The sequence below is a fragment of the Thermobia domestica genome, chromosome 1, assembly GCF_964235325.1.
Source record: "Thermobia domestica chromosome 1, izTheDome1.hap1.1, whole genome shotgun sequence".
In the NCBI taxonomy this organism is placed as follows: Eukaryota; Metazoa; Arthropoda; class Insecta; order Zygentoma; family Lepismatidae; genus Thermobia; species Thermobia domestica.
Genome location: NC_137454.1, coordinates 83,264,056 through 83,283,463, shown reverse-complemented (window position 1 = coordinate 83,283,463; position 19,408 = coordinate 83,264,056). Strand labels below are relative to the sequence as shown.

Sequence of the window (19,408 nt, the reverse complement as noted above, 5' to 3'; positions counted from 1 at the left end):
ACTTATATAGCAAGAAAATCCCCATTTTTAAGGAAGTAATAACTCATAAACTGAGGAAAGCCCCATTTACAAGGAAATAATATAAACGAGGAAATCTCCATTATAAGAAAATAATAAATCATAAACCTAGGAAGTTTCCATATATAAGGAAATAATAACTTATAAACCGAGGAAATCCCCATTTGTAAGAAAATAATAACTCATAAACCAAAGAAAAACTCCATTCATAAGAAAATAACTGGTATATCAAGGAAAACACAAAAAGTATCAAACAATTGCAGATTACAAGTTTACCTACTTTTCTTTTGGTATAATACAAGAGACTCACCCCGCATGAGTACCTTGCGCAGGCTTCTTCGTTCTGTAGTGCAATTCCACCGTCGATTCCTAAACTGATATTGGCACTCTTTTGTTCCTAGTTGGGCTCCCTTTTGAATTTCCTTGACTAATGGGCCTTCTTTTTTACACATATCTGCTAGACGTCCTCGCAGTCGCCTCCACTTCTTGCAGATTTTTGTTGGGTCCATCACAAGGTGACTGCCTACAGCCCTGTAAAAGATCAATAGTAAAAAGTGAATTTCGTTTCATGCTGTGAAACCACGATAGATTTCAAAGCTATGAGCATCCAATATTAAATCACCCGCACTAGAAATCAATCACTTCCGGTTTTAACGTTGACTACTATAGGCGTCCTAAGAATACATTTCATCTCCAATCTTAACCCTCTACTAAAACCGGAAGTGATATAAATCCACCATAACTTCCGGTTTCAATATTAATGTACAGTACGTAGAGCAAAAACGATAAGAAATAGTGAGAGCGGTGCTTTGAAATCGATTAATGTTCTAAGAATAGGTACCACCTTATCTCTCAACCCTATTCAAATCGGAAATGGTAGAAATCAATCACTTCCGGTTTTAAAGTTGATCACTATAGAGTATAAACGATTGTAGTAATTAGCGAGATTATTTAAAAATCAATTAAGGGTACAAGAATTTACTCCATCTCTACTCTAATCTAAATGAAAAAATGAAATGAAATCTTTGAGTTTTACGTCCCACGGTTATGTCGGTTAGGCTAAAGGAGACGGTGATGATGAGTAATGAACGAAATGGTGGAATGAAGAAAGTGGGAGGAAATGGGAGAACCCTGAGAAAACCCACGCACACGGTGTTTGTCCACCACAAGGTTCACTTGGCGGGGGCTGGGATCGAACCCAGGATCCCAAGCACCAGAGGTGAACGCTCTACCGCTGAGCCATCGCGGCCTCTCTAATCTAAATCTATCTGTGGCTTATGAAACCCGGAGGTTCAATCTCATGTTCACAAAAGAGCTCCATTGACTTCTCTCCTTAGCCAACTGGATCCAGTTTCTACTTTGTATTCATATTTCTGCGAGATTCATCTTAATATTGTCCTTCCATCTGCGCCTAGGTCTTCCTAATGGACATTTTCCAATTGGACTTCCAGCTAAAACTTTGAAAGAGTTTCTACATTCTTTCATTCTGGCTACATGATTTGCCAACCTGAGCCTCCTAGACTTCAACAATATTTGGTAAACGGTATAAATTATACGGTTCCTCGTTATGAAATTTCCTCCCTCCCTTTTCGACTCACTCTTACATCAGAATATTCTTCTCAGGATCTTGTTTCTACAGGTAAATACTTTCAGTTTATGTTCTTCCCTCAGAGTAAGCGACCATATTTCGCAATCATAGCCTACACTACAATAGACATGATTATGTTTTATATATTTTAAACTTCAAATTCCTCGCCATAATTCTCAACAACAAGAGTTTTTGAACTGAATAACAACATGAATTCCCTGCTTTCAGTCAACATTTAATTTCTTCGTCCATATGGTTTTGGTCTCTTAATATTGATCCTAAATATTCGTATCTACCTTGTCGAAAGTATTAATTGATATTTTAACGCACCCATAATTTTCAGTATTACGATCCCGGCGAATTTCAATGTATTTCGTTTTCTCTGCATTTACTTCTAAACCCATGTCCCTGCAAGCGTTTAATAAAATCCTAGCATTTCTTTCTATTGCTCTGCTATTGTCCCATATTGCATTTACAACATCAGCATGCGCCATAACATGGTCAATACCAGAGTTCTAGGCTCTGGTTGCTATCTTTAATTTTCCTTATAGCGTATTCCAGAATAAAGTTGAAAAATAATGGCGACAACGCATCACCGTGTTTCGAATCATTTCCGACGTGAAAGTTTTTGAACTAGTATTTTTCTACCCTGACTTTACCTTGGGTTTCACTGAAACACATCTTAATTAATCTAAGTAGCTTTTACTATATACTATATTCTGTAAAAATGTTGTACAATGTTTCCCTCTTAACCGAGTTGTAGACCTTTGTAAAATCAATAAATAATTGATGTACCGGAGTATTGTATTTCAACTTCTTTTCGAGTATTTGTCGAATGGTAAATATCTGGTCGATACTTGATCGATTTCGTCTAAATCCGCACTGATAATCCCCCAATAATTTCATCTGCGTATGGGGTTGATCTTGCTAAAAGAATGTTTGAGAGAATTTTATAGGATGTTGACAGAAGAGAGATGCCTCGATAATTATTACAATCAGTTTCGTTGTCTTCAAATTAGAACAATGATTGATTCTTTCCACTCTTGTGGCAATTCCTCCTTGTTCCAGATAAGGAGAACGAATTTTCCCCTCGAGCTAAAATTAACGCAGCCTGAATTTCGTCTACACTCGGGGATTTGTGTTCCTTTAATTACTATATAACGATTTCTACTTTTGTTCTGTTTGGCTCTGAAATATACGGTTTTGTTGTGTACATTTCAGTTTCCCCACGAACATGAGTTTTTGGCTGGTGTTAAGCAAATCGTCATTCAAGATGCTATCTGTATCAGTAAGAATTGTCGCGTCGGCTTTCTTTAATATATAAGATACTGCTACTAGTTACTACATATATCATGGCTTATGATATTTGTTCTAATTTTTTATTGCTTTTTATGACACAATAATTGAGTGTAAACGATATATACTTGAACGTTAATGAAACTACGGATGGAAGCTTCATGGGCATAGTAAAGTTGTAATTTCTTATTAGGATCACGTATTGAGACTTACAACGTCCTTCCATCCATTACTCCGCACGATAAGTCTTGGACGGATGCGATTTTGTTAATTCTATCTTTTGCAATAGATAACTACAGTGCTCGTCTCTACCGAGTTCGGTAATGGTTTAAGTCTGTGAACGGATCAATGGATAACGGCGATTTTAACGGTGGCTACCTATATCCTTTATCTCATTGTTGTAAGCTATTTTTTGATTGTTTTTTTGCAACAGATACCTAGGGGGATTATCTCGACCGAGTTGTTTAATGAAGTCAATCTATTAACGGATTAACGGATAACGGTGACTATAACGGTTGCTATCTATAGCCTATAATCAAGTTCCTTAATGGAATAATTCGTTAACATATTAACGGATAACGACAACTTTAACGGTTGCTATTTATAGCCCATATCTCATACATGAAAGTGTATTTTTTAATTATGTTTTTGTAACAAATAAATATTGCGAGTATCTTGAGCGAGTTCCTTAATGGAATAATTCGTTAATATATTAACGGATAACGGCAATTTTAACGGTTGCTATTTGTAGCCGGTATCTCATACATGTAAACATATTTTGAATTCTGTTTTTGTAGAAGATATATATATATTGCGATTATCTCGACCAACTTCGTTAATTAAGTAAATCCATTAACATATTAACGGATAATGACTACTCTAAAGGTATACCCCATATCCCCTAAATGTAAGCGAATTTAAAATTTCGTTTTTTTAAGGAGAGGTAAATGATTACATCGGCCATGTTCGTTAATGGAGTAGTTCGTTATTACCTTAATGGGTAATGTTGACAAACGTTGTCCATCCATATGCTATACATGGAAATATTTTCCGTGATCCCTTCTATTGTCTTTACCGAAATTCATATTATTAATCAGAAACTCCATAAGGAAATCGATTATTAATATAATAACATCATATGCCATATATATATATATATAGGGTGTGTCCATAGCTGAGCTCCAAAACTATGCAACCTACCGTAGTCGGATCAAGACTAAATAGTTTGGCTGCGGACATATAATTTAAAATACTCTTCAGCAACCACTATAAAAATTGTTGCGGAAGTACCGTAGGATTCTGAAACTTGGATTTTTGGATAGCGCACATATTAGTTTGTAAGTTAAGTCTTGGCCCGACTAGGGTAGGTTCCATTAGTTTTGGAGCTATGGACCTTTAAATTTCACTTTTTTTTTTCATGTTTTCGGCAGAATATAATTCCGAAAGGAAGCATTTGTGCACTCATGATGGTCTGTCTACCTTTAGTCTTACCTTGGTGTCAGGAATCACCTACCAAACGTTGTCGGTATTGTTTTGAAACACCCTGTGCATAAAATAAAAAGTGTTTATTGCACATGTTAAGTGTAAGCTCTTAATCTGTAGTAGCTGTCTTCACTTGAAGATCTTTCCTTTCGACAGACGCGCATTGCTAGTGTATGGGCCACTGCTGTAGTCCTCTGGTAGTGTCGCCCACGGGACGAGGCGAGACGAGACTTATTGTTTCCTCGTCTTTTGTCATAAATTTTTTGTCGAAATCTCGTCCCTTACCAATTCTCAAAGAATAATTTCTTGTCTTGTCTTGAAATATCGAATCCAGGACTTTATGCATCAAAAGCCCGTGCCCTAGATCTTACTTAAAAAAAAAAAATCCAAATATTTAAAGAGTTAAAATAATAATAAATAAATAAATTGCAATCTCTCAATTGGTAGGCGAAACGTTGTTGGAGAACGGGGTCAATATAGACTCCTTCGTTTATTACAACAGCGAAAAAGAAAGAAAGAAAAAGTTGAGAAAAGCAAGAGAATGCAGAGTATCTACACATTGAGCAATGTGTGACGTCATGCTTTTCTTTCACCTGTATCACTTGTGTCAAGAGAGCAAGTCTCCCGGTTTTCATCCGTGGCCGCTGTTTATTTGAAGTCTCGCTGAGAGTTGTGTCTACCTGATTCGCCTGTAAATCTTCCTACATTGAGACGTACAGCCATCAAGTTTGACGTTCATGCCTCCCATCTGTCGGCTGGATCCGTAAACTATGACAACGCTGACGCCATCACACCAAGCTAAATTCTCCAACAGATGGAAAACAGAATTGAACACTTGTTTTTCTTTTTACTTTTTTGATTTTTAAAAGATTGCTGCGGTTTTTGTTCTTACCATGAGTGGCGTAGTAGTAGTTCTTCAAATAGCAAAATGAAAAGATGCATTTAGCACACTGAATGGCTTTAACGCAGCTCCTAGTACATAGACATCTTTGAAACAAAACAAAAACAAAAAAATTAAGACCAAAATGCATGTGCCAAATCACGTTGTAATGCTTCTGAAAATAGGGGCGTCTCGGGAACACCTCTACGATGGCTAACCACAAAATTTTAAATGGAAACAGGTGTAAATTTTACCCCCATTCAAACAATCGCTAAATTTTGTATAACTTTAAGAGGAATCACTTTGCTATACTACCTTTTACCGTTTGGCAGCTGCGCGATGCAATGCAATCGTTTCCGCATGCTGCAATCAGTAGCGTCATTTCAGATTTGGCTTGGAGGGGGGCAAGACCCCTTGATATATGTAAAATTTCGCGTTTTTCACTGACTTACTACTACTCTATTCATAAAATCTATATAAATCTCAAACTCAGGGGGGGGGGGGAATGTCCCTACCTGCCCCACCTAAATGACGCCCCTGGCTGCAACTCAGAAGGAATAGTATATAATTGTTCGAAACTAAAGCGAAGTATAAAAATGCACATGCGGAAACAAACTCTACAATTTTCGAAAACAGAGTAGTCTCGAGAATACCTCTATTTAGGGGTGCCCAACTTCAAATGTCAAGCAGAAACAAGGGTGAATTTTGCTTAAGTTGGAAGAAGCGCTAAATATTGAATGGTGCAGAAGCTGAGTTGTTGAAAAAAAAAAAGTGATGAGATGTAATGGGCACAAAGGAAGAAATAGCTACTGTGAGTGCGTCAGCAGTTTGCGTTGACGTTGAGACACATGGCAAGTAGAATTTGATTAAATACCGTACATGACCAAAGTAAATTCGAAAACAGCGTCTGCTACTAAAGTTGGCAGTATGTTATCAAATGGAAGGAAAATGCACCGACTGGTGCGTTTATGGTTGAAGCAGAGAACACCGAGGTAACGAAGTTAAAGATGAGGGCTCGAAACGACGAGGGCCTAAATTTCGCAGCTACCATCCCAGCAATTGCTTGGTCTCAGTGAAAGAAAACCCTGGGGAAAAAAACAGGAGAGCAATCTCGTTGCGTTCAGGAGGGGCTGGGATCGATCTAAGTGGGCGACCATCCCGTGTGATATTTTTCCGGGGGGTTCCGAGGTCATACCGGTCAAATGCCGGAAGGGTACCTTGAAACCATGCCCTGGTGAACACCTTCCGACGCCTATTTCGTACAAAATCGGGACCTAATGAGCATGTTCTATGGGTCGCTTTGTTTCGAATAGCATACTCATTAAACTTTGCCAATAGTTGTGTGTTGGAACTATTCTGAATCCATTAGCTAAAACGAATATTACCTTTCTTAATACGTATCATGTGTGGCTTCGGACATGCGATTGTTGTTATGCCATACAGAGGGCAGAAGGAGCGATGAAGCACCCACAACATGAAACAGAGTCCTAGATTGAGTAACCTGTGCAAAGAGTTAAAGTGATCTTTGTAGTGGATGAGATGTCTTAAATTGAGCTTAACTGCCTGTGTGTATTACAAGTTAGTGAAGTGACGTGGATTGCAGTTTCTCATTGATTTAGAGCGCTTGTATTGTGTTGATGATTGAATGATTTTAGTACAAAGTGTCAGTAGTGAATAATAACATTCTTGTTATATACGAATTAGGAGGTATTCCAAACGCTAATGATTTTAAGGAAATATTGGAAAAATTATAGGACTGCAGCTCGATTATACGCTGCACGCTATCCAGATCGACAAGCTCTTTGCTACAATCTTCTGCGGAGATTAGCAGCACGAGTGGCCAGACGGAAAACTTTCGTCGAAGCTATGGTGTCAGGTAAGGAGTCGTACAAAATTAAGACTTGCTGTCATTGATATACTTGCAGCTATTGCAGTGAATCCCCATGTATCTTCGCGGTAGATCGCACGAGTGGGTGGTGTCACTTAGGGTAGTGTACTGCGTATTTTATTGAAATATAATTTTCATCCGTATTACCTCTCTCTGCACCAGGAACTAAATTGTTCTGACTGCAATTTACAGCTTCTCACTGCAACTCGGTAGTCAATCAATTGCGAGAACATCTGAATTTCGTAGTCACCATTTTATGCACTGATGATGCTTCATTTTGCAGTGATGAGAACGTGAATCTCCACATTGCACATTATTGGTCAGCGGAGAATCCGCACTCAATGCAAGAAGTCAATCGGCAACAACGATGGAGCATTATTCTATGGGGCGGCATTCTACACACTCAGGTTATTGGGCCATGGTTGCTTGGTGGTCATTTAACAAAGGCAATGTTTCGTAATTTCTAGCATAATCATCTACAGCCGCTATTGAAAAATGTGCCTCTCCATATACATCAGACTATGAGGTTTCAATTAGATGGCTATCCAGCACATAGTGCTATCATCTGTAGGGAAGATTAAAGGTTATGCTTGGATCGGGAGAAATTCCAATCCTGAGTTTCCTTCGAGGTCTCGCAATCTTACTTATATTGACTATCTTTTCTGGGGTCGAATTAAGGACCTTATTTATAATAAGTCAGCTACAATTCGCTACGAGAAAGCACGTATTACAACTGCATTCCGGAACATCAACATGGCTGAGCTTGAAGCTCGTGGATATCACTTTGAACATTTGTGAAGCCAGGAGTGCATCGGCTATAATGCACAGATGATAAGAGAGAGAGAGAGAGAGACATTGACATTTTTTAAACAATTGATTGTCCATTAAACACCGAGATCTAAAACTTTTTCTTCTGTATATAGTTTCCAATTAGTTTGTTCACTGCTCTGATGCTCAATACTTGCCGTTATTACTGGTAATGAATTATGTAGAATGAAGCAATAATGACGCTAATTACCATATATTGGAGAGAGGGAGCGGAACAGCAGAAACTTCTTTTTTTTTTCAGGAGAAAGCTATGTTTTGTATACCGTAAGTATAAATTTTATATGACTTGGCTTACATTACAATTCCACATGTCTGGGGGGAGAGCAATTGGGGAATGGCGCATGGTGTCACTGGGAGCCTCCTTGCCCCCTCTAGCAACGTCACTAGAATGAAGAATGTTATTGCTAATTTGACGTAGTTCTAAATTGTTTAACCAGGCGTCAAACCCAAGATCATGTATTTAATATAATAAATTAAATATAATTTATATTGTGTTATGATTTGTGTAATCTTTAAGCGTTGATATAATTATACTGTATATAATCTCTTCATCTTATTAGTATATGCACTTTATCAATTTATAGTTTTACCATGACTTATGTGACACTAAAAGAATATTAGAGAATTAACACCTGGATGAACTAGTGTTTCTCATGAGACTCCAGAAATTTCTCGTCTCGTCTCGAAAACGCGACAAAAATTATCATGTTTCTCCTCTCGTCTCGAATTTAAAAAGATATTTCTTGTCTCGTGAGCAACACTGTTTATTCATGTGTGTATTCTTTTAACCCGCATTTTTAAGTCTGTTACCAAACAAACAAAATGATCTAAATATTTTAAATTTTTTATCCTTATTCAAGTTCGCCCTCACCGTATCATAGCATTCTTACGTTTACTTTTTTTCTTACGTTAAAGACATAATATAATCCGAAAATGAATCTAGAAAGTTTAAATTTAAAATTGTAAAGAAGTTCTTTCCTATCCCTTTTCTCATCCGACAATTTAAAAAAAAAATGTAGCCCACACTTCCCACACTCACGCTACGCCACTGTTTAACAAGAAATGATTACGTGTTAAAATGTAAACGCACAGGTGCAATCTCCTTAGTGCACAAGCTATAGGCAGCTTAATAAAGCCTTCAATGCGACGAAAGTATTACAGTGCGTAGGCAAGCAAGCTTTTGTGTATTATTCCTTTTGACAGGTTCATGGGCAGAGCCGCTCTAAAGTAGCTCCCAAGAGTTTTCTTTTCTCTCTACGATTTAACATATTCCGGAAAGAAAATGTTTATTTTCACTCTGAATTCTTGAGAACACGCAGATTTTTCCATTTTACCCCGTTTATGTTTCTTCGCCGTTTTATGAGCTTCTGTGTTTTAACATTCTCCATCTTCTTTCTTCGCATACTTACATCATTTTATCCTTGGATGCTCGACAGCCTAGCACGACACAACGTCATTTAAAAAGAATACCTTTGCTCTTACTTACTCGGCTAATGGGAGGAGATACGAGCGCAGGAAATCCGATTTCTCAACTTCAGTGATTCAATTTTTGTCATTAGTGCCCCCAAAATGTTAAGTTGAACACTATATTAACTTGATATCAGTGGCGCAAGCAGGAGGCTGACCCAGTTCAAGCTTCCTCTTTCCCTTACTACAGTGATTGCGAAAATGGATTGTGCTTATAAGCTGTATGATCCATTAATGTTCCCCGATTTTTCGACGTTTTGTATAATTTATCACTTTAAAAAAGTATTTTATAGTCATGTTTAAAAGAAAAACTGACTTGTCCGAAGCTTCACTGTTCAACAACGAAAATGTAAATTGAACAAAATCAGCTAATTCTTATTGATTTTGTGGTGCTGATAACAAATTTGAAAGTTATTTTCGAATATTAGCTCTACTTTTTGTTTTACAGGCATGTCTAATAATAACGCTTTAAAAATAAATATATTCGCTTCGTTTGGGGTAAAATATTACACTGATCCGGCAACACTGGAGAAACTATATGAACGCTTGATTTCATTGTGTTCCTTATCTCAGTAGTGTTCTGCTATTGTTAGAAAAGACAGGTTTAGTGCAGTTATCAGCGTTTTGGGTGTGACGTTTGTGTAGTGCAGGACATAAAAATACAACTACAAGTACGCAAAAATACTGGTATTTCGAATGTATATTTTTAAATAGTTGTCGGAACTATTTCAAGTGACATTTTGAGGATTTCAATAAACAAAAATGCCGCGAAATTGTGTAAATAGTGCGGATAGCTTCTGCTACGTGTGTGGGGAAGTGACATTTTCCTCACAAAAGTAGACTATAACACCACTAATAAGAAAAGCCTATCAGTATTACTTGGTTGTAAAATTGGAGACCAAGATAAATCTTGGGCACCCCACATTGTGTGTAACACTTGTGCCAGCAATCTAAGAAATTGGATTAATGGGAAGGGGCGCTCAATGCCTTTTGGTGCCCATGATTTGGAGGGAGCCAAGCGACCACATCAGAGACTGTTATTTTTGTATGGTTCCTTCCGTCAAGAAGGGAATTTCCACGAAGAAGAAGCGGGCCTTGATCTATCCTAACATTCCTTCTGCAATGCGCCCTGTTCCACATGGAGAAGGACTACCTGTTCCTGACCTACCTAAAGAATACAATCTTTTTTCTGATGATGATCAAGAAGCTGAAGCTCCTGAATCAAGTACTTCGAAGGACCCTACGTTTGTTGTAGAAGAACCTCCATGTGAACCACATAGACTTACTTAAGAGGAACTAAGTGATCTAATCAGAGACTTGGACCTCTCGAAAAGCAAAACCGAAATTTTAGCGTCACGCTTAAAGCAATGGAATTTATTGCAGGAAAAAGTAAATATTTCAGTGTATCGGAATAGGGAGAAGATGTTCACTTCATTTTTTACTATGGAAGACACACTTGTGGCATGTACAGATGTAAATGGTCTCATGAGGGCACTTAAAATTAATTACGAACCAAGGTGAGTTTAAAGGCAGTGCTTTTACATATTGGAAATGAACTTCCTTCAATTCCTGTAGGTTACGCAGTTCATATGAAGGAATCTTATGAAAACTTGAAACGTTTACTTCAAGCCATTAAATATTACGATTTTCAGTGGCTCATTTGTGGTGACCTTAAAGTAATAGCACTGTTGCTAGGTATGCAGTTAGGGTATACAAAGTATTGTTGCTTTATATGTGAATGGGACAGTAGAGATCGTTGATCTCATTGCCGCAAAAGTGATTGGAGTACCAGAGAAACTCTTCAGCCGGGAGTGAAAAATGTGCAGCATGAACCACTGGTAGATCGTAACCGAATTTTGCTTCCCCCTCTACATATTAAATTAGGTCTTATGAAAAGTTTTGTTAAGAGCATGAACCAAGAGGATGAGGCCTATAAGTACCTAAGAGGACAATTCCCTCGATTAATGATGCCAAAGTTAAAGAGGGTGTTTTCATAGGGCCACAGATTAGGCAACTATTCAAAGATCACAAGTTCGACGAAATTCTCCAAGGTGAGGAGAAAGCTGCGTGGGAAAGCTTGAAGAGTGTTTGTTCACAGTTCTTGGGAAAACACCGAGCAACAAATTACAAACAACTGGTAGCAAAGTTGTTATTGTGCTACGAAAATCTTGGTTGCAGTATGTCTCTGAAACTCCACTTTCTTCATTCACATCTAGACTTCTTCCCCGAAGATTGTGGAGCAGTAAGTGACGAACATAGTGAGCGTTTCCATCAAGATATTGCAGCCATGGAGAAGAGATATGAGGGAAAGTGGAGTTCTAACATATTGGCCGACTACTGTTGAACTATTGCAAGGGATGCTCCAGATGTAACCTACAAAAAACAAGCCAAGCGAAGACGCTCAAAATAAAATAAACATAATCCTGTACAAGGGATCACTTGAAACTTTTGTCTACATTGCAGTGTAGTTCTTGCACAAAAAGGTATTTGTACATATTTTTCATGTTTTGATGTTAATAATGATTTTTATTACGGAATTGTTAATGTTTAACTTGACCACGGTTACTTTGTTTTCTGTATCGCTGTGAAACTGGTATTTGCGCAATTTTAAAAAAGGAAGTACAAGGGTATAGAAAGCTATAGGTTAGGGTACTTCTTAACTCCGCAGCTTATCACATCACAGTGAAATAGATAGAAAAAAAAGTGAAATGTAGGTTTTTACAAGGATTTTGCTTAAATGTTCTATAAATATTAATACATTTGTATATATACAGCTACTGTTGTACAAGGGCGTTTTTTTTTTTCACAACCTGAGCTAAGAAAATTCTTCTATTATCATTTCCTTTCATATTATGCTTAAATGAATGTAAAAATTGCAATTTCAAAGAATTTACATACTTTCGATCAAAATTTGTTGAACAGTGTAACCCTACACCAAGATAAGACAAAAACTATAGTCCAATCTGGTTCATAAATGCTTCCTTTCGGAGTTACAGGCTGCCGAAAACATGAAAAAAAAAATGAACTTTAAAGATCCATAGCTCCAAAACTATGGGACCTATCGCATTCGGGTCAAGACTTCACTTAGAAACTAATATATGGGCTATCCAAAAATACATGTTTCATAATGCTGCGGTACTCACGCAACAATTTTTATAGTGGGAGCTTGGCTACAATTTGAAGTACTCACCAACTACCTCTATAAAAATTGTTTCGGAAGTACAACAGGATTGTGCACCCAAGCATTTGTGCACCCAAGTTGATCTATACTTTTTGTCTTATCTTGGTGTGAGGAATCACCTCCCAAACGTTGTCGGTGTTGTTGGGCGCAACTTTGATGTGCATAGTCCCAGATTCTATTTCCTGTGCGAATACTTAAGTTTTCTTTTATTGGCTCAGCATCATGAGTCAATCGAGGAGCTACCTGAATTAACGAGAGATTCCTAACACCTGTTTAGAAAAAAGATAAATAATGGCGTCTAAAATCCAATAAGCTGATCATGTACCATTCAGTCGAACGTGAGCCACTGGTTGGTCATTGTCCTTTGTGGGCTGTAAGGATAGGAATTGAAATTTAATACTTCTTTCTATCGGTTATCTAATTTCGTCAGTATTTGTATACTATGTAACTAAAGAAGAAGTTTGTCTCACTTCTGTGTAATAATGTTGAATACTAAACTTCATGTCGATAGAACACATGAAGTACCTTGATTAAAAATATGGAGCATGTTTCAGCCAGTGAAGTATGGTGAGTGCAACGACTTCCAATGCCATATTTCTGGCCTTCTAAAGTTACTATATGATAGAATGAACGATATATCTTCAAACGTGAAAAATGAAATGAAACGATATCTTTGAGTTTTACGTCCCACGATTATGCCGGCTAGGCTAAAGGAAACGGTCATGATGAGAAATGAATGAAGTATTGGTATGAAGAAAGTGGGAGGAAACGGGAGAACACCGAGGAAACCCAAGCACACGATGTTTGTCCACCACAAAGTTCACTTGGCGGGAGCAGGGCTTAAGTTTAGAGTTGCCCCTCCAGTCTGAAGATGCCCTTGGATTTTTCAACATACAAAAAACAGTGCTTAAAGTATTAAAAATTGTTACATTTCACTTAACTTCATTACTCCGTGTGCTTCACAAAAATTTAAAAGATTTTCTTCATTATTTTTGCGCATCCGTTACACCTGTTGGCCATATTCGCCATATTTTACAACTACCATGCTGCTGAAACCTTCCGCAATGCTTCCGCATCCGGCAAATATTACTAACTTCCACTTATCTTTTCTCGTATTAAACATAACTCCCCTGCCGAACTTACATTCCTAAACATCAAATAAAAACTTCAAATTACCATTGCTTACCTAATTTCTCCTGTAAATTTTCCTGATTTTTATAAAAAGCGGAGGGGTAACTCTAAACATAACCCGGGAGCAGGGTTTGAACCCGGAACCCCATGCATCAGAGGTGAACGCTCTACCTCTGAACCACCGCGGTCCCATCTTCAAACGTGTCCTTGTAACTTTTTCAACTAATGGCTATTGAAAATTTTGTAGAATACGAATTAAATATCGAAAAGGATAATTCGTTTGACATCTGCTACAACACCGGATTGACAGTGTCCCTGGCCTAACATAAAGTTGTATTTGTTTCAAATAGTATTATGTCAGATTACTGCATAGGCCCCTATCATATTTACATGTTAAACGAACATTTTATTATTTGATGTTAACAAGTAAGAGCGGTACTATATCACAACATCCAAACTTTGGAGACCTCTACAACAGTTGTAACACAAGTCAGGTAGATGGGGCAACGTACATTTAAAGTGCCTTTGTGTCGAACATTACGATCATGATATAACGTACATATCGCGATCATAATAAGCTGGAACGAAATTATAATCGATTGAAAATTTGAGTTGTTTTCTTTTAAAAAACCAAAAACTTTATTTTGAAGAAATACTTTAAAAAGTATCGCTTACATACAATTATGTAGATGATTTTCCATATAGCTACCTAGGTATGTAAAGATATTATTATGTTGTTCACTACAATTTGGTTTTGTGAACATTTCCAGACTTTCAACATTGATAAAATGTACAATACTTCTAAATTTCTGTAAGTCCGGGAACTAACCACAATTGCAACTATATTGATGATGTAATGCTATGCAATGAAGACAACCACCCTCATAAATACATCATTTTAAGCAACATAGCGATCTTTATCCGTGCTTTTCATATCTCTGAAACGATGTATATTAAACTGTATTGAACAGTTCTAAGATCTTTATGTATATCGAAAGTCAAGGGCGCCGATCCTGAGGGGCCGAGGAGGCCCGGGCCCCCCAAAACTCATATGGCCCCCGTATTGTATTTATGAATATACAATATTTTGCATAATTTAAATGCAATTTGTCTTAAAATTCTCATATATATATATATATATATATATATATATATATCCCTGCATCTGAATGGGCCTCCCCAAATTTAGAGAGAAATCGGTGCCCTTGTCGAAAGTAATTTACATTATTGGATGTGATTTTTATCTAGATATTTTTCAGGAAAAAAAAGTATTTTTTGTAAGTCAAATTTTCAATCCTATATATTATTTTCTTATTTCTTAAAAATTGTTTGATTTATAACATTTTAATACTATGAAAGGAGCGAGGTTTGGAGAATAAAACAGGTTGATGAATTTTTAAAAAGTAAATATTGTTCTAACGAGAACTTAATGTTAGGACAAATCAGTGGGGTGCGTCAGAGTCATTTGAGATGGTATGGAACCCCCCCCCCCTCCCTGCATTTAGAAACTAAAATTTTGCATAAAATGTGTATATGATTCATATAAGAGAACAACACTTTCAATCAAGGCTGTACTATTGCAATGATCAGTGAGGAAATTTCATGGAGTTTGCGGAGATTAACCTGGTAGACAATTCGGTTCAGTAACTACAATTAGGATGCGAAATTCTGGAAGCGATGATGATAGCTTTCTCCACTTAATAACTTTTTTAAGAGTAAAATTCCACCACTAATAAATTTTACTCGAGGTGAATGAACTGAAACTATTGGCGGAAATCAGCAAATTAATTAATTACAGTAGTTGAAGAGATTTGTAATATTGGTTGTAGAAAGGCTAGGGATAAAATAGAAGGCAAAGAAGGCAAGGCAAACGTCTCAGTGCAGCACATTAATAGATGTCCACTATGTGTGCTAGGCTATCACTTGTTGTCTGACGCTAATAGATATCACTATGTGCGCTATCACTTGCCTGTCTGATGCTAATAGATGTCACTATATGTGCTGTCACTTATCTGTCTGACGCTAATAGATGTCACCATGTGTGCTATCACTTGCCTGTCTGATGCTAATAGATGTCACTATATGTGCTGTCACTTATCTGTCTGACGCTAATAGTTGTCACTATGTGTGCTATCACTTGCCTGTCTAATGCTAATAGATATCACTATGTGTGCTGTGACTTGCCTGTCTGACGCTAATAGATGTCACTATGTGTGCTATCACTTGCCTGTCTGACGCTAATAGATGTCACTATGTGCGCTATCACTTGCCTGTGTGACGCTGATAGATGTCACTATGTGTGCTATCACTTGCCTGTCTGACGCTAATAGATGTCACTATGTGCGCTATCACTTGCCTGTCTGATGCTAATAGATGTCACTATATGTGCTGTCACTTACCTGTCTGACGTTAATACATGTCACTATGTGCGCTATCACTTGCCTGCTGATGCTAATAGATGTCACTATATGTGCTGTCACTTACCTGTCTGACGTTAATACATGTCACTATGTGCGCTATCACTTGACTGTCTAATGCTAATAGATGTCACTATGTGTGCTGTCACTTGCCTGTCTGACGCTAATAGATGTCACTATGTGTGCTATCACTTGACTGTCTGACGCTAATAGATGTCCTATGTGTGCTGTCACTTGCCTGTCTGATACTAATAGATATCGCAATGTCTGCAATCACTTGCCTGCGTGATGCTAACAGATATCGCTATGTGGGCTATCACTTGCTTGTCTGATGCTTACAGATGTTGCTAAGTGCGCTATCATTTGTTTGGATGACGCTTATAATTGTCGCTACCTGCGGGATTTTTGTGTATAACGAAATCTTTCAATAATTACACAAAAAAATTATGATATGGAGTATAGGGTGGTTAATGGAAAAACTAATCGTTAAATGTAAACAATAAGAGCTGCAGGGTGAAAAATTTCCGGTCGCCAGGTCGCCATTGGCGACTAGCCGCCTTATGCAGAGTCGTTTTGAAGAATTATTAGTGTCATACTAAAAGCCTGACTACTGCAAGGAGCATATGTTAGTCGAACTCTTTAGTATGGCGCTAATCACGTGTCAGAACGACTCTGCATAAGGCCCTAGAAATTTAGAGCTGGCGACCAGTGTTTATTAGGAATGGTTTCTGCCTAAACTCACAGGGTTGTGCAGTGTCTGTTACGCCCGAAAATAATTTATCACTGAGTGAGAGAAAACACGAAATTTGAAGTCTTCATAACGTACATGGAAAATGAAGTCTTCACAACTTTGTAATTCGCCCCTCCTTTCCCACTCTCAATCGAAATGGTTTGTCTCATAATTTGAAACCCCATATATGAGAGATACCGTACTGGCGACCATCATTTTTGGATGGGCGAGTGCGTCTGACTTTGAAATTGTGCGCCCTGAGAGCTGTTAATTAAACTCGATTTTAACCTACAGTGTATCAAAGGTTTGTGCGCAACAATTAGGGTAATTAACGGGCGAACTAGAGTTTAGTGGTATCCCTAATATTACATACGTAGTTTAATAATTACGGATGTTCAAATATGAATTTTTTTTCTTCTTCACACTAGTCTCCCCTCACTTTCCCACTTCAACTAATATGATTCCAAACCTTTTGACTTCAACAAAATGATTATATTTTCGGGAAACTACAATGACGTAAATGTTTCATACGTCAAAACAAAGAAAAGGCGTTGTATCGGCCAATGCGTAAGGACCAAAAGCCGGAAGAGAGGAAAAAGAAGTGTATACATAATGCACATTTCGTTAAGACTCTCTGAACTCTAATCAAAGCAGCTTCAATAAATAGAATATAATCCGGATGGACAACAATAGAATTAAAAAGAAAGTTCTTCTTCTAGTAGGAGAGGATCGTGTCAAACACTAGCACCTAGGTTGACTGACAATGACAAAAGAATAAAGGCTTCTTATAGATCGAGCACAAAAGAGAAAGCGAGAGAGAGAGAGAGAAATACTACGACTAACAAATTAAGTTATTTATTTGTTCAAATGAAGTATCGGAAGAGAGTGCTGGTTTCTGTAGAACGCAAGAATCTTTTCAGCTGAATTTATTTACCTTGGCCCGGAGCCTTTTCCACTGCAACATACAGTCTCTGTCTCGCTTATTTCTATTCCCCCTAATCCCCCATCCCACCCCCACCCCCTTAGCACACTTCGTGGAAACCTCTTCTATCCGGATTCATCAAATACAAACAGTTTTTGCTATCCTCTCGCCACTCACCACTCCGTCTCTCAATGTGTCTTCGGATTTACAGATGAAATATCACTTTTGAGGTTATCCATCCGGGATATGTATATATAAAGTATTTAGAAATCTCTTTCCCTCTCTCTCACAGTGCATCTGTTTGCTGTTGCACATTCGAGTAATTCTAGGAAATTCTATGAATAAACCAGAAAAAAAAATACATGGGATTGACACGGATCTGAGAAATTTATATTCTATGAATAGACCAGGAAAAATGCATTACCATTTCATAGGATCGACATGGATCTGAGAAATTTATATTTTATGAATAACCAGAAAAAATATATTACAAGTTCATAGGACTGACGTGAATCTTGAAAACTTACATTCTATGAAAAAGAAAAAAGAAAAAACACACTACAATTTTGTAGAATTGATAGGGATTTCGGAAACTGAAATTCTACGTGTATGATTAAATCAGGAAAAAGAAACTACAATTTCGTAGGATTGACATGGATCTCGGAAGTTTATATTCTATGAATGAAACGAAAAAAAAAATTACAATTGTATAGGATTGATATGGATTTTGGAAGTTTATAATCTGGGTATAAAACAGGATGAATAAATTACAATTTACACTGTACAAATGAAGAGAATAATATGCAACGACAAAAAGTAGACAGCGCAATGTGATTATGCCATAGGATGACAGATACCTTGTCCGCACAGCCGTAACAGACTGCACAATAATGTTCGCATTATTACCTCGACATTCATAAATGGTTCAGATTTTGGTGGACGTTTGAACACCTTCGCTGGCGTACTGAACGACACATAGTAGTGTTTACGAATTAGTCCTGTTACCTTCTGCTCTACAGTGATAGCTGTATACGCATTAGGTTCCATCATAGAGAACACAATCTGGTAGCGTATATTATCAAGTGATACAGTGACTGAACAATAGGTTAATGGGGTGCAATTGTGTATAATACGTGATCTTGGATGCTACAAGTTGAGGGTGATCTTGCTTGTGACTTCTACTCAGGAAAGCCGAAGGTATACCCTTTCTAGAAGCCGAAGGTATACCCTTCCTTCAGACAAGCTCAGATGCAATACTCATGTCAACAGAACAATCACCGGTCACATGTATTCCAATGTGCAAGCCTTCTTCGAGGAACGAGGGGTACTGCTACACATTGAGTGCAAACTCAAAGTGACTACTACAACAGGGAAATTCGAGGCCGATGGCGTGACATTCCTCCAGACAAACTCAGACGACATAGAATGTATAAGTGTTCTTCGGGAAACAAACGGAATTGCTACGCAATGAGTGCAACTTCACCAATGACAGCTGCATCAGAGAAGTTCTAGAGGCCGAAGGCATATCCTTCCTTCAGACAACCTCAGACGCTGTACTCAACCAGACAATGTCTGGTTAT

At 37.6% G+C, this 19,408-nt stretch overlaps 1 protein-coding gene across 1 annotated transcript in view; it reads right to left on the bottom strand.

The window, feature by feature from the left end:
- Positions 1-19,408, bottom strand: part of Wnt6 (Wnt oncogene analog 6) — a 145,739-nt gene that overhangs the window by 41,796 nt on the left and 84,535 nt on the right. Inside the window, exon 2 of the mRNA XM_081760248.1 lies at positions 329-549. Coding sequence (XP_081616374.1) covers positions 329-549 — 221 coding nt within the window. The remainder of the gene's footprint in view (positions 1-328; positions 550-19,408) is intronic.